Here is a 15,787-nt window from a genome sequence, read left to right on the forward strand (position 1 = left end):
ACTTCAAACCTTCTCCAGCCCATGTCACCCTGCAGAGCTTCACTTGCAGTCTTCTCGTGAGCTCTCAGTGCGAGGCATGCCACTGACCTCTGCTTGCCATCGAGCCCTGATTGTACCCCTGATTTCAAGCAAGCAACCGCACTTCTAAACGTAAGTCCTAGAACCATTACACCTTTCCACGTACCCCGGAGCACACCGCAACTGTTGTATACCCAGAGCGCTGTGTTTCAGTATGGCCGTATTTCTCGTCGCCACTACTGTTATTGTTTTTTCCTGTATTTCCATATATCAATCGCCTTCGTTTATTCATATACAAAGCTATTTAGATTCTTGTATGCGAGCTATTTCCTGGCTTTCTATCATCACTGTCTGTTCGCTGTTTTCATTGAATACCAAACACCTGATTTATAACGCTAAATGTCAGAGTAACTTATTCCCTTCTTCTCCACAGGTTCCATTGGCCAGACGGTGTATATCAATTTGCTTGTTTGCAAGGACGCGATCGCCATGTGGGGGTGCTTCAAGGCAGCTACCTCCACTTTCCTCTCCATGTTCTCTTTGCTATCGCCGCCTTTCCCCGCCATCCAGCGCTGCGTTCCGCATTAGTTTGGTTTCGTCGAGGTAGGGAGGCCGACGTTCAACACAGGAACGGGCGCCTACGAGCACATGTATTGAATATTAGATTACCAAATCATTTAAAAACCGGGATCGTCGACTTTGTGTTCTTTAGCTCCGACACTTGGTTGGTACTTTACTCTGACAGCGGAGCTGTTAGGCAGCCCTTCCTTCGACGAGCGTCGGCGCCCTTCTTGGCAGAGCGAACAAGCACAGCAACGAATGAGAGAGCGAGGAAGAAAGGGGAGGAGGAGTGTATGGCGAACGCGTGCGAACAGTATTAGCGGAGTGCCGCGCAAGAAGGGCTCTGCGGCGACGATGGCTAGCCTGTCGGAGGCGGCTGCTGCAACTGTGAATAGCGCCCACGCTTCGCGCACGCGCTGCCTTTCATGATCTCCCAATTAGCGAGGCAGTCGCGCCACATTTCGCTCCGTTCGAAACGTTCCACACAAGAAAAATTGTCCAAGCTGGTAAATAAATCACGAAATAAGAGCACGTATCGATAAGCGATCAAATTTCGCATTGGGGAGTACCGTAATCGACCCTGAATCATTTTATGCAGTGAGGCGACACAGGCTGGGCGCCGTATGACGTGGCGGCCGCAAAGGCCGCGAATAGAATGGAATATTTAGGAGAAAAAAAAAGCGAAACTGAATGATACAAGTGATGAGTTTTGTTAAGGGCTTTCTCGTACACGGACTCACCGAAATTCTTAACAGGGTTTCTTCTCAGCCGTGCTCACTCGGGCTAAAACCTACGAAAACTTCACTCGGGTGGGCCCATTGCAACTCAGACTCACCAAAATTCTACTCAGCCTTGCTCACCCAGACTCAAACATTCAGCTCGGTGTTAGTTTGAGTGATGAGTGAGTTTGCGGACCTATGCCGGACTGCACCACGAGCGGTAGAGGCAACAGCGCACTGCGGCTGTTCGTCAGAATGCCAGCCAGGGCGAAATAAAACAATAGCACCAAAACAGCAACCTTCAATGATTAAAAGCATCAGATGCTTGCATCTTTACCGTGGACACTTAGTTGACTTCGTCTGTGACCATGGCCTGCGCTAGGTTTTGGTTTATATTGACGAGCGAGGCAGCATGAAGTGAACATGGCTTTCTTTATGCATAATTTGGTACAAGCTGGCCGAGCTTTTGTGCCGGAAAGACGTCCTGAACGATGGTTCTAATAATCGCTTTGAGCGCTATTCGGTGCGATTTTTCAGTAACAGATACCTGCACCGACGACGCCGCTAGAACTCAACCACTCGTGGCAGACGCCCAGGCCGGGTGAAGCCCCCCTATTACCTTCCCGGACAAAAAATAGCTGTCAACCCCACCAGTAGGTTCATGCAGCGGTCATGCTACATAGATAAAGCATGGCGAACACAAATAATCGCTCCAATGTGGGGACATTGCTCGAAACAGCCGAACTCACCTCCTCCTTCTCCTGCTCCTCCTGCTCTTCGTGAATAGTTTCCTCCGCTGTTGCAGGCTGTGGAAGAAGTAGACAATGAGCACACTGGCCGACCCTTCTCATTTATCGCAGTCGAAGTGCACTTTTGCTATCTAAGGACCCCACCAGCTTAGGTAACATGCACAAAACAAAAGTGGCAATTGCCACGAGCGTTTTCGAGAATTTTTTTGTATACCGTAAATGTGCCACTCCTAGTACCTTCCAGACTACTTGTTGCGCATTTCCAAATGTACATTTATTAAAAAAATGGCTGTGGCTTAGGTAAGGTTAAGCCCAGGATGCGAAGCATACTAGCCTTTATTTTAGTTGTTGAACCACTGTTTAGCCTGGTGAACTGCTGTTGCTTGGCTATATTTGGTTCGGCTAGACGAAGAAACAACTCATGCATTACTGCTTCGCCTTCAAGAGTGGAACGCGACAGCGTTCCCGTCGACCCGCCAAGGGGTGTAAGACAATGGGCTACAGGGCAGCGACTACGCGCCCCGCATTGGACGCGGTGAGCGTCGAGCAAAGCAGCGTTCGGCGCGGCAACGAAATGTGCGCCTGAGCAAGAGACGCACGCCTTAGAAACAGCTCGTTTCTAAGGCAACACCGCATTCACTAGAGGCGCTTTTGTACCGCTTTGAAGCATCGTACTCGTGGCTCCGGCATAGTAAACAGTTGACGCTCCAAGGCACGGAAAGACCTTTCAAGCGAAGCGGACGCGGGATGGCTTGCTCCCATGGAGCGGTTTCGGCGGCCCAGGCGGGCCGCGGTAACAGGTTTTTTGCTTCTACTGCCGAAGATTATCAGGTTATTCTGCCCAATCTGCCATCCGGACGCATCGTCGCGAACACCGTTTTCATGCACGGCGACCCAGGAGCTCGGCCCTACCGTGTCGAAGACTACCGGGACACTTTGGCCAATCTAGGTGCGCTCCCCGACGTTTTGGCGTTGGGGGCGTATCAGATGAACCACGTGTGGGCTGTAACAATGACGAGTGCTGACGCCGCTCAGAAATTGCTCACCGCTGTCAACGTGAAGGTAAAAGATCGCCCATGTTTGCTCATCGATCCAAACAACCGAGAGGTACGCTTAAAGCTACACTGGTTGCTGCACGGCGTGACCGACGAAGACATTCGTGTGGCCCTGACACCCTACGGGAAAGTGCTGGAGGTGACGCGGGAGAAGTGGCGTGTGCAAGGCGTCACTGAAAAGGGCTCGACGACTCGCTCAGTTGGACTGCAATTGCATGGCGACGTCAAAGTCGACGACATTCCCCACCAGCTCAAGATAGCCGGAGAGCTGACTCTCGTCGTTGTTCCAGGCCGCGCTCCGCTCTGTCTGCGCTGCAAGAGCACCGGGCACATACGTCGGGAATGCAAAGTACCTCGCTGCAGTCGTTGTCGCCGTTTCGGCCATGAGGACGCGGATTGCCCAAAGACGTACGCCAGCGTGACCGGACCAGTCCAGGCAAACGATGCATTGGACCACCTTATGGATGAGGCAGACTCCGAAGAAACAGCAGGAGTGTGCCAAAACCCGACTACTCAAGAGGGTACCCCGAACACTCCACAGGACGTCCTCCTTGAAGCTCCAGGGAAGCCCGACGCCAGGCTTCTGCATGAAGCCGTGGAGGACCGGAGTAGGAAAGCTGCTCCAAGTAGTACCGGCCACACTTTTTCCAGCGGAGCTGTAGAGTCTACTCCCGAGGCAGTGCCGATGACAGGCATCGATAGCGACAGTGCCAGTGCGACCGCAAAGCGGCCCCACGAAGCAGGCGAAAAGGAGAAGGGGCCCAGCGCCCTCGCAACGGATGAGCCGCCTGCGAAAACGACTCCCGTGCGGCGTCTTTCCCATCGGCTTCGGCCGAACACTTCGACGGAGCGCAAGACGGCGGAAACGCCGCCTTTGCCTCCCTGAGGTCTGCACCGTGTCAAGGCACCCAGAAAAAAAGCGCAGTAGTGAGGTGAGCGTCATGCCCCCGGGTTCTCACCGCCTCGCAATGATGTCTATGGATAGGTCATTTCGTGTGGCCACTTTAAACGTACGTGGGCTTGCCTCAAGGAGGAAGCAAAGTCAACTCTATAGACTAGTTACCGAACATGACCTGGACATTCTAGCAGTACAGGAGACAAAAGTTGAGGGCGACGACGAAACCGGGGGCATGTTGCGTCAATTCTTAGCTCGATACTGTGTTATAGTGAGCCATGCTGTGGGAACTTCTTCCGGGTGCGCTTTGTTCATCCGACATAGCCTTGGAGCAAAAGTAGAAGCTGTGACGTCATGCCCGTCAGGTCGGCTTATTGTCTGCGATTTTTTATTATCGTCATTGGAATGGCGTGTTATTTGTTTGTACGCGCCGACTGTCGCTGAGGAAAGACGCAGATTTTTCGATCAGCTAAAACAGTATACCCTGTGTAATAGGCTCCTCATTATTGCCGGTGATTTTAACTGTGTTCTTTCAGCCCGTGATAAAACTAGCGCCCGACCGTACAAGGATGCAAGCACCATTGCCCTAAGCGATATGATAAGGGACGATGGTTTGGAAGACGTGGCTGAGTGTCTCGGTGGTGGGAGGACTTCGCAGTACACCCACTTTCAGGCAGCCAGCCACGCCCGTCTTGACAGAGTGTATGTGAGCCTTGATTTGATACCCCTTTGTAAGGAGTACCACGTGAGCGCACTTTCATTCAGTGATCACTGTTTGGTCAGCTTTTTAGTAGCAAGCACGAAAGAAAAGAAAAAGGGCTTTGAGTGGCAACTATGGAAATTTAATTCGAAATTACTAAGCGACGAAATGTTTACAGCGGATGTAACGAAGCAAGTTGAAGAAATGAATGCTGATGATAACACGACATCTGGTGAAAAATGGGAGAACTTCAAGCAGGTGGTTAAAATCAAGGCTTTAGAGCGTGCGAGCGCTATATGCAGAGAAAAGGGAGCAGAAGAAAAACAGATGCGCAGGAATTTAGAAAAATTGATCAGTGAGGAATGTAGGATGCCCGGCATGTTCATGGACGATATTCGCGCACTGAAACATAAAATAGAACAGTTCGATATCGAGAGATACCGCGGTGCTGTGGTGCGGGCAAGGGCTGAAAGGCTGATAATGGGAGAAGTACCGTCGAAAAGAGCGTTAGGCTCAGAAAAGTGGCATGCGCGCCGCAATCAGATAGCGGAAATCGAATATTGCGGAAAAGTTAGCGACGCAGCAGAAGATATCGAGCGTGCTTTTTTCGAGCACTATAGTGGTTTATTCACTTACTGCGCAGTCGACATTGATCGTTTTAAAAAGGACTTTTTGTCGTTGATGCCAAGGCTAGATGAAAGTACGAAAGAAACATTGGAGGAACCAATTTCGGAAGAGGAAGTGAAAAGTGCTATTGAAAGTATGCATCCAGGAAAGTCCCCTGGCCCTGATGGTCTAACCTCAGCCTTTTATAAATATTTCAAAGGTGCGATCTCACCAGCCTTAGCGGATGTTTATAATGAAGCATTCCAGCTCAAAGTACTACCCCCGTCCTTCTCATCTTCCCACACTATTCTTATACCCAAGTCAGAAGATCCCGTTGCATTGCGAAGGGTAACTTCTTACCGCCCAATTTGTCTCACTAACGGAGACTATAAGATAATGATGAAAATCTTAGCAAAGAGGTTGCAGACTGTCATTGCGAAGCTTGTGGGGCCGCATCAAACGTGTGGCATTAAAGGTCGAACTATCTTCTCAAACATACACGTAGCACGCAGTATCCTCGAATGTTGCGATGCCATGGGTGCACATGTGGCAATGCTCCAAATTGATCTCGAGAAAGCGTTTGACCGGGTGCCTCATGACATACTTTTGTGCATTCTAGATTATGTGAATTTGGGTAGAATAATTACAGAGGGGGTTGCCATGGCGTACCGGGACTGCTCGACACGGCTCATTGTCAACAAGATGTTGGGAGCGCGAATCCAAGTTAAGCGGTCTGTGCGTCAGGGCTGCCCTCTCTCGCCGCTGTTGTTTTGCTTGTATATAGAGTCGTTTTGTTTGAGTGTCATGGAGAATGACTGTGTCCGCGGGTTTAAACTGCACGAGGTTGAAGTCCGCCTGTTGGCTTATGCAGACGATATTGCTGTGTTCTGCACTGATTTGGACAGTATAACACAGGCTGTCAAATGTGTTAAAAGTTTTTGTGCTGTGAGCGGCAGCGCGGTAAACTGGGGTAAGTGCCTGGGATTCTGGCACGGGGATTGGCGGGCGACCCCAGACACTTTTGCCAACATGAGTTTCGTTACGACTCCGGTGAAATACTTGGGTGTTCCCCTTCAGTGCTACAAAGACAGTGAGTCGTACTGGAGGAGTGAAGTGGATAAGCTCCGGGACACAGTAAACAAATGGAATGGCTGGAATTGGTCTATGTTTTCCAGAGCCACAATTTGCAACATATTTTTAGTGAGCAAACTTTGGTACATCCTCCAAGTCTTGCATTGCTCAAGGGTAAACATCCAAAAAATTCACCGGGTGTTCGCAGTGTTTGTGTGGGCATCGTCTTGGGAGAGATCAAGTCGTACCAATTTGTTTCTTCGAGTTCGAAATGGAGGACTTGGATTGTCACATTTGTTTTTGAGACAGGTTGTCAATTGTTTTTTTTTTCTTCAGGGACGCAAAAAACCCGTTTTTATACACTGTCTGCCAACTTCGCCTGGGCAGGCTCTTGCCCGAAATGGTTGTCTCAACGGGCAGTTTGCCAGGGGGTGTTTATGGTTTTCTACGTGAAGTTGTGGTTTCATGCAGGTTTTTGTCAGCGCGTTTTTCTCTTCAATATTTGAGTGACGTTAACCGGAAAAAACTGTACAGGGACCTGTGTGATGTTGTTCTTCCCGTGCCTTTATATCGGTCTCTCTACAGAGCTAGCCATGGGCACAATGTTCTGAAGCGCGTTAAGGCGATGCTAGTACCGTCAGGCGCTAAGACGTTCTTTTTCCAATTGCACTCCGGAACGCTGACTGTCAAACCATGGTTGGCTGAAAGAGGTTTCTTTGTTCCTTGGGGCACTCATTGTATAATTTGCAGGCAGGAGGAGACAATTGAACATGTTTTTCTGCATTGTTGGGATGCCGTTTTCCTCTGGGATGTGCTCCAGCGCACAATCAAAAAGGATTTCCCCCTAGATGCGTATGGGATTCGCTACTTGCCAATAGAAAGTGATGATGGTACCCCATTCGATGTGATCATGCTTTTGGCCCTGCATAGCATTTGGAAATGTAGAATTGCGGTAAGGCATGCCGATCTCGATGCAAGAGCGGCTCGCCAGTATTTCAAAGAAAGCATACGGAACTTTGTAGAGGAACAAAAGTTGCTGGAGTGCATCCCAGAGTGGTTGCCACGAGTGGAATTATTATTGGCGATAAGGGAATTTTAGCACAAGCGCAGCCGCACAAGTTCTGCGGTTGTTTTCAACATATTGTGAGTGTGCCTTTTGATTATTTGTGAATGTGTAATTTTTATCCGGGCCAACGACCGGCAATAAAAAAAAAAAAAAAAACTCGTGGCTCAGTGGTAGCGTCTCCGTCCCACACTCCGGAGACCCTGGTTCGATTCCCACCCAGCCCGTCATGCAAGAGTTGAGCCAAAGCCACTTCTCCTCTGTCGTGACGTCACGGTGTCACGTGGTTTCATGGCGACACCGCCGCGCCTGAGGAGCTGGGTGGAGCTCTCGTAATATGCTTCGCATAAAAACGTTTACCTTAAGCATTGGTACAAAAAGTGCGCTTTCAAATTGTTTGGCAAAAAGTCTGGCAGATCCCATCTGAAGAGGAATGTCTACGTTACTGCAATTACGTTGAAGCAATGAGCGGACACACCCCGAGATGCTCTCTTTCGATTCCGCCTAGACAGAGTAAGCCATCTAGCACAAAAGTACCCGCGTAGCAGTGTCTGCATATATATTCAGGCAAGATTGGTGAATATTTATGATGTGCGTTGGATTCCGCGCGACAGCGGGAACGTTTTAATTATTTTTTTTTCCCAATGAAGCTCGACCCATATCGCACTGCCTTTCATGATCTCCCAATTAGCGAGGCAGTCGCGCCACATTTCGCTCCCTTTGAAACGCTCCGCACAAGACAGATTGTCCAAGCCGGTAAATAAATCACGAAACAAGAACACGTATCGATCAGCGATCAAATTGGGCATTAGGGAGTACCGTTATCGACCCTGAATCTTTTCATGTAGTCACGTGACTCAGGCTGGGCGCCACATGACGTGGCGGCCTCTAACGCCGCGAATAGAATGGTATTTTTAGGCCGGAAAAAAAAGCGAAACTCAATGAAACAAGGGATGAGTTTTGTTAAGGGCTTTCTCGTAGAGGGACTCACCAAAATTCTAATCGGGGTTTCTTCTCAGACGCGCTCACTCGGGCTAAAACCTACAAAAATTTCACTCGGGTGGGCCCATTGTAACTCCGACACACCAAAATTCTACTCAGCCTTGCTCACTCAGACTCATACTTTAAGCTCGGTGTTAGTTTGAGTGATGAGTGAGTTTGCGGACCTATGCCGGACTGCACCACGAGCGGTAGAGGCAACAGCGCACTGCGGCTGTTCGTCGGAATGCCAGCCGGGGCTAAATAAAAGAATACCACCAAAATAGCAACCTTATATGACCAAAAGCATCACATGCTTGCATCTTTACCGTGGACACTTAGGTGACTTCGCCTGTGATCATGACCTGTGCTAGGTTTTTGTTTATATTGATAAGTGAGGTAGCACCAAGTTAAGGTGGCTTTCTCTATGCATATTATGGTGAAAGCTGGCCCAGCTGTGCTGCTGAAAAGCTGTCCTGAACGATGGTTCCAAAAATCGCTGTGAGCGCCATTCGGTGCAGTTTTTTAGTCACAGGTTCCTGCACCGACGATGCCGCCAGAACCCAACCGCTCGTGGCAGACACCCAGGCCGGGTGAAGCCCTACCTTCCCGTACAAAAAAAAAAACTTCCCGGACAAAAAAATAGTTTTCAAACCCACCACTGGGTTCATGCAGCGGTCATGCTACATAGATAAAGCTTGGCAAACACAAATAATCGCTCCAATGTGGAGACATTGCTGGAAACAGCAGAACTCACCTCCTCCTGATCCTCCTCGTCCTCCTCTTGGTGCATAGTTTCCTCCACTGTTGCAGGCTGTGCAAGAAGTAGACAATGAGCACACTGGCCGGCCCTTCTTATTTATCGCAGGCGATGTGCACTTTTGCTCTCTAAGGACCGCAACAGCTTAGGTACATGCACAAAACAAAAGTGGCAATTGCCACGAGTGTTTTCGAGAAGTTTTCTTGTATCCCGGAAAAGTGCCACTCGTAGTACCTTGCAGCCTACTTGTAAATTTTCAAATGTACTCTTTTATTTAAAAAAATGTTTACCTTAAGCATTGGTACAAAAAGTGCGCTTTCAAATTGTTTGGCAAAAAGTCTGGCAGAGCCCATCTGACGAAGAATGTCGACGCTACTGCGATTACGTTGAAGCAACGTGCGGACACACCCCGGGAGGCTCTCTTTCGCTTTCCGCCTAGACACGGTAAGCCATCTAGCACAAAAGTGCCCCCGTAGCGCGTGTGTGCATAGATATTCAGGCAAGACTGCTGAATATTTATCATGTGGGTTCGATTCCGCGCGACAGCGGTAACATTTTCATCATTTTCTTTTCTCAGTGAATCTCGTCCGACACCCAGTTACACATAGCTAGTGAAACCAGTCGGCTTAAATGATGTTCATTGAAGAGGGGCACATACCCAGAGCTACATAGCCAGTATACCAAGCTGGTGTTGAAACAGAGCTATTGGAAAGCAGAACATGTGTTGTGGCACATACATAATGATCCAAGTTTGGTATAAAAATGTTTTTTGAAAAGGAAGTGACTAGAGTGACGGGGCCCGGCACTTTAACATCTGCTCTACAGTGACGGGGCCCGGTACTTTAACATCCACACTACGGTGACGGGGCCCGTCGCTTTAAAAACAACACTACACCGACGGGGCCGTCACTATAAAGATGTCGGTATTGGGGGCGAGGACGACTTACGGAGTCGCCATCTGTCGGAAGCGCCTCACATGCGTCGGCGTTAAATAAAGGTTAAATAAACATACTACGCGGCAGCCCTCCTGAACAATTTTGCAAGTAATCTAGAAATGGCAGTATTTTACCTTTAAAATAATCATGTTGGACAAACAGAAAGCACAGAATGGTTTACAAACGCTACCTCTTTGCCTACTACGTACAGTAAGCTGGGACACTGCGAGCAGTCGCCGCAATTAATTCCACCGAACCGGTTTGCGTGAAACGTAAGCAATCGCTGAGAAAACTATGTGAAATATGTTCTTATAGTGGGATGGCTGTCTGTGTAACTAAATGTAGCATAACGGAATGAAGCTGCAAAGCAGCGATCGCACGGGTTCGCGGTGACCGACTTCGCGTCTGCATGCATGTCCTCGCGCAATGTTTTGCTTTCGCTCCGAGCACGTTTTCGCACCATGCCGTGAGCTTTATGCCGCAGCATACGAGCATTGGACAGTACGCAAGCAACCATTGTTGCATGGACACTATCGGAGCTGTTCAAAAATAATTTCGTTACAGCTAGGTTCTTCGAAGCCTACAGCGACTTGTGATGTTCCGTCGCGATGATTCAGTCTTAATTTTCTTTTTCTTTTCTTCTAAAGTCTTGGAAGCTTCAATATCATTATTTCTCGAATTTCATCGAACTGCATGTTTATCGGTCTTCTAAGCGAGCAATTACCCTTTGCTTCTTTTTCTTATTTCAGTAGAATATTCATTGTCTGGTGGTACACAAGCAGGAACATGTGCCGTGCCTTTTTTGTGTTTTTACTGTTCCCCTTCCATTAGAGTGAACTTTCTTTCTTTATTATAATCATAATAGGTGTTACAGTGCATACGCAAAAGATTGTACATTCGTGGAAAGGTACCCATTGCGGTCGTTCGATCCGTATGTGTGCAATCAATGTATTGCATTACTGCACGGAAGTTGCTGACATCGGGAAATTCAAGTGGTGTTGTGGACAGTACTGGAATAAAATACCGCGGTCCGTGAAGTGCTTGGCATCCCCATAGGCGCCAGCACCGAGAAGCTCATGCAGCTGGGGGTCCACAACACCTTCGATGAGGTTGGGTCACAGAAGTTAGTCCAGGTTGTCAGGCTCGCTTCCTCGCCTGCGGGGAGGCGGATACTGGAGGTGCTGGACTTTATTTAACCCGTCAGGGAAAGGCGGTGCGTGCTCGACGCGTGGTCGCGGGAGGCCGTCACGGTCTCGCCGTTCCCGCGCAACGTGCACCCGCCACGCAATGTAGGCACACGCCGGGCCCGAGCGGCCGCACTTCTCGGATCCGTCGCCGACGATCCACGATCGGTCGCGTTCGTCGACGTCGCCCAATACGGTTCGTCCGACCGGTTCGCGGCGGCAGTGGTGGATCACAGGGGCAACCTAACGCCGCGTCCGTGCGGGGCAGGTGTCCGGATTGCGGAGATCCATTCTGCACTTTAGAACACATGCTCTGGCGGTGTCCCTCGTTACGGGACCACGGTCCTCTCACCACGGATGAAGAGTGGGAGGAGGTGGTCTGGCACGGCCTGCACGTCCCAAATTCGGAACGGCTCGCGGCGGCCCCCTCCCTCATGGGGTTTTCGGAGTCGCTCCTCAGGACCTTAATAAAGGTCACTGTCTGCCGTGAAGTGCTCGAAGTTGTTTGCATAGAATGTTTGAAAGATGTGCGGCCATTGACGTCGCTACAGTGTTGAAGTAAAGTGCCGGTCCCGTCTGTGGTTAAGGAGACGGGCCCGTCACTGCAGGGCTGAGGTTAAAGCGCCGGGCCCCGTCACTGTAGTGTATATGTTAAAGTACCGGGCCCCATCACTGTAGTGTACATGTTAAAGTGCCGGGCCCCGTCACTGTAGTGTATATGTTAAAGTGCCGGGCCCCGTCACTGTAGTGCATATGTTAAAGTGCCGGGCCCCGTCACTGTAGTCACTACCTATTGAAAAACGGTATATGCAGTCTCGTTGTGAAAAGGCTTAGGTGCTCAGCATCCCGTAAAACAAGCATGGGGAAGAGACATTGCCTTTATCTCCTTCACGCCTCGTCATATATGACATTTAAACCAACAACAAAAACTAGAACAACTAGGACACCTAAGAATATAAAGAGAATGCTACGTTACCCAATGCTAACCGTCTGTGATACGCGGTATATTTCGCTATCTTGCGTGTTTACGTTCTCCCAGGATAGCCGAGTATCCTACGCACAGTCTCGCGGCGGTGCACTCACGGTATACAGACTGGGTGCGGGTGTGTAGGCTTCTGGAGCTGTCCGCGTCGTGGGAGCGGGGAAGGATGCCTACCTCTATGGTAATCTAGGGGCTTGGCAGGACTGTTGGCGAAAAGCTCTGCCCGCTTCTGCCGGCGTTATCGTGCCAGCTGCACTGCTGGCGGCCACGCAAACCATAGCGCCACTCGGCCTGCTCAGCACCTCTCAGGAGAGACCGGAGGAATTAGCAAAAGGGCGAACCGTCAGTCGCCCGGGGTCGTCGACGACTCCTCGAGTCCGCCCGGGATCGGGACGAGTCATCGAGGTGGGTGCCCGAGCGGACTGGTAGCCGTTTTGGCCGCGATCGGGCCACGTCACTCAATATTGTCACCCGCCGCCCCCATGAATCAGACCCCTACAAACCGGACAGCAGCGCGCGCTCTCCGCGCGTCAAACGCCGCCGCGCACCAACGCCCCCACTTCATCTTTCACTCCGTCCGGCCACCACACTCGTCTCCAATCGACATACTCCACCCTACTTTTAGCACGTTGTGCCGCAAAGTGGGCACAAGGGGAGACATCTTGGCGCAAGAATCACCCACAGACACATTAATCCATAGCAACATGAGCATTTACAGTGACACTAGATAGGATGTGTGGCTCGGCTCACATACCCCACGCCTACATTTCCCGAGTGTCGCATGTAGCTCACGTGAAAATCATATTGCATGAGGCGTTAGCTCAAGCGAAATACACGTTGGTTAATGTGCTTAGCTGGTTGGATGTAAGCTAGTGGCTGGTGGTCACATTGCAAATAAATGGTCGCCCGTAGAGGAACACATGATACTTCTGAATGGCCATACTACGGCGAGACATTCCCTCTCAATCGTACGGTAGGCTGCCTCTCGCAGGAGTAATCACATTAGATGGAGGAGGCCTTCGTGTTCTTCAAGCAATACTGCGCCTACACTACGTGACGACGCGTCTGTGCGTAGCCTAAATTGCTTCCGTAAATCTGGGACCTCAACACAGGCTGTGTCGTGAACAGGTCCTTCAATCTCCTAAAGGTCGCTCCGTCCTCTTCATTCCACCGGAAGCTTTAGGTGTACCTTTCTTTGTCAGTTGCGTTAGGACTAGGCCTATACCGCGTACTTTGGCACGAAATCTCTGTAACACCCGGTGAGGCCCACAAACGCTATCACTTCCTTTTTGATTGGTGGTCTTGTAGCCGCTGGTATCTTGTAGGCCATGCCTTCCATGCTCTGGAGTGTTCCTTCGCCAAGAACGTGGCCTAGGCTGTTTGGTGCAGGGAATCCCAGTTAGTTTTTCTTCCATATTATAGCAATCTTTGCCTTCCGAACGCGCTCGAATACAAGCCGCGGGGTTTCTGAATGCTCTTTCTGTGTCGTTGTATCAATAAGCACGGCGTCTAAATAATGGAGCATGTCGCGTATATTGGCCGCGACTTCACGCATTAGTCGCTTAAGCAGCTCCGGTGCTGTCTTATTTCTGAAGGGCACGTAATTAAACTGGTAAAGTCCTCAGTTAGAAGAAAATGCTGCGAGATTTTGCGACTCGTTTGCCATAGGTACTTACCAGTAGTCCTTGGTGAATTCGAAAGGGGAAAAAATCGCAGCCTACTGTGCACTTTTATGCGTTGCATATTGCAATCACTCAGTTCAGCCCTTGGGCGCGGCCGGGCAGCTACTATTGAGGGTATGATCCATTGTTCATTGCTGCGCGTCTCATATGTTGGTCTATTCTCTTTCAAGTTTGCTATGTTTGTTATTAAGTTGCTTCTATTTTTATGCGTTGCATATTGCAATCACTCAGTTCAGCCCTTGGGCGCGGCCGGGCAGCCACCATTGACCTTTAGCGCAACCACGTGACGTGACGTCACGACAGCCGGAGGAAAAGCTGGGCCCCAACTCGCGCAATATGCAACGCATTCTTGGCTTAACCAAGCTAAGCCTGGCCATTTATTCAGTTGACAGAAATCAATACATAATCCTGTTATGCCTCTTTTTTTTTCTTTTCACGATGACAACAGGTGCAGGATACCGAGAGACATATCTTTCAATAATATCATAACGTAGCCTTTCCTGTATTTCCTTTTTCCGCGGCAACGGGTATTGCCTAACTTCAGTGACTTCTGTGTTGTGAGCTTCAGCTGGCAGTGAATGACATCGGTTTGCCCTGATAGGTCACAGAACATGTTTTTGTAAACCGCTCGATGACCTGTGCACTCTGCTCGGCCGTGAGCGATATCAACGCCCTCGGCAAAGGCGGCGTCTGTTACATTGCTCTCGGTGGAGGACACTGCCGCCTCTGCCACCAAACGCGAGTGGGGGAGCTGCGCTCCTCATTCTTCTACAGTATTTTTATGTGAAATAGCGTTACTTTTTTCGCAACGTTAACAGTGCAGTCCAACTGACTGCTTTCGCCCACAACGCTGTATGGCCCCTATGAGGACAGGATCACGCATGTATCTGCCGGGACTTTGGCACGAGGACTTTGTCACCCATGCAGTTTCGATTCTTATCTTTTTTTATCGTTATAGCGCTCATGTAATAATTGGTATTTCTCAAGTTCCATTTTTCCATGGTGCATGTCTTCTCAAGCCGCTGTCCGAGTTCCGTCATATATGCGTACGTCACTTTAGTTTAGATGCATGGTTGTTTGAGGTAGTTCGTTAGATACAGCAATGGAGGTTATAGCGCTGGAAGGCACGGGCAAGAGAGAGATAACAGCACCAGCTTTTGTCTCGCTCTTGTCCGCATCTTCCAGCGCTATGACCCCCATAGCTGTCGCTTCAGTGTTGCGATCCACACATCTGTTATTCCACAACTCCTTCACAACTGCCATCGGTCCTCGAGCATATCGACCATAAAGTAGTTAGTTCAATGGGCAAGAGCTCAGAACTACTTTAGGGCAGTTCTGTTATAATCATTCTGTTATAATGCAATGGAATGCTCGAGGTCTATGCGGCCGCATGTCTGACTTTAGGCAACGAGTGTTCCAATACCGCTTCCCGGTGATCGTGGTATGCGAGCCAAATCTCACGTCGGAATTTCGCCTTTCCGGATACGTTAAGCTCTGGTCACGTGAAGATGGACCCAAGAGCAAAGTGTTAATGTGTATACGCAGTGACTTGACGTTTGTGCGGAACGCGATCACTCCACATGACAGCAATGAATATGTGTGTGTGACACTAAAATATAAACAACATGTGTTTTCGATCATCGGCGCCTACATACCTCCTAGACAAGGACTTGAACTCTCTTATCTATCCACTGTATTACAAAGCTCCCCAGGCCCTCATGTTGTTATTGGAGACTTCAATGCTCATCATCCTTACTGGGGAAGTGCCGCAATGAACTGTCGGGGTAGGAACTTGATGGACTTCATAGACAGTGAAGGTCTGGCTGTCA

General features: G+C 49.7%; 1 protein-coding gene across 1 annotated transcript in view; it reads right to left on the reverse strand.

Moving 5' to 3' along the window:
- The window catches only part of LOC135919058 (uncharacterized), a 210,220-nt gene that overhangs the window by 75,394 nt on the left and 119,039 nt on the right, over positions 1-15,787 (reverse strand). The window contains exons 10-11 of the mRNA XM_065452799.2: positions 9,173-9,229; positions 2,048-2,104 (exon numbers count right to left, since the gene is read on the reverse strand). Of these exons, the coding sequence (XP_065308871.2) occupies positions 2,048-2,104; positions 9,173-9,229 (114 nt within the window). The remainder of the gene's footprint in view (positions 1-2,047; positions 2,105-9,172; positions 9,230-15,787) is intronic.

Source organism: Dermacentor albipictus, unplaced genomic scaffold (assembly GCF_038994185.2).
Source record: "Dermacentor albipictus isolate Rhodes 1998 colony unplaced genomic scaffold, USDA_Dalb.pri_finalv2 scaffold_15, whole genome shotgun sequence".
In the NCBI taxonomy this organism is placed as follows: Eukaryota; Metazoa; Arthropoda; class Arachnida; order Ixodida; family Ixodidae; genus Dermacentor; species Dermacentor albipictus.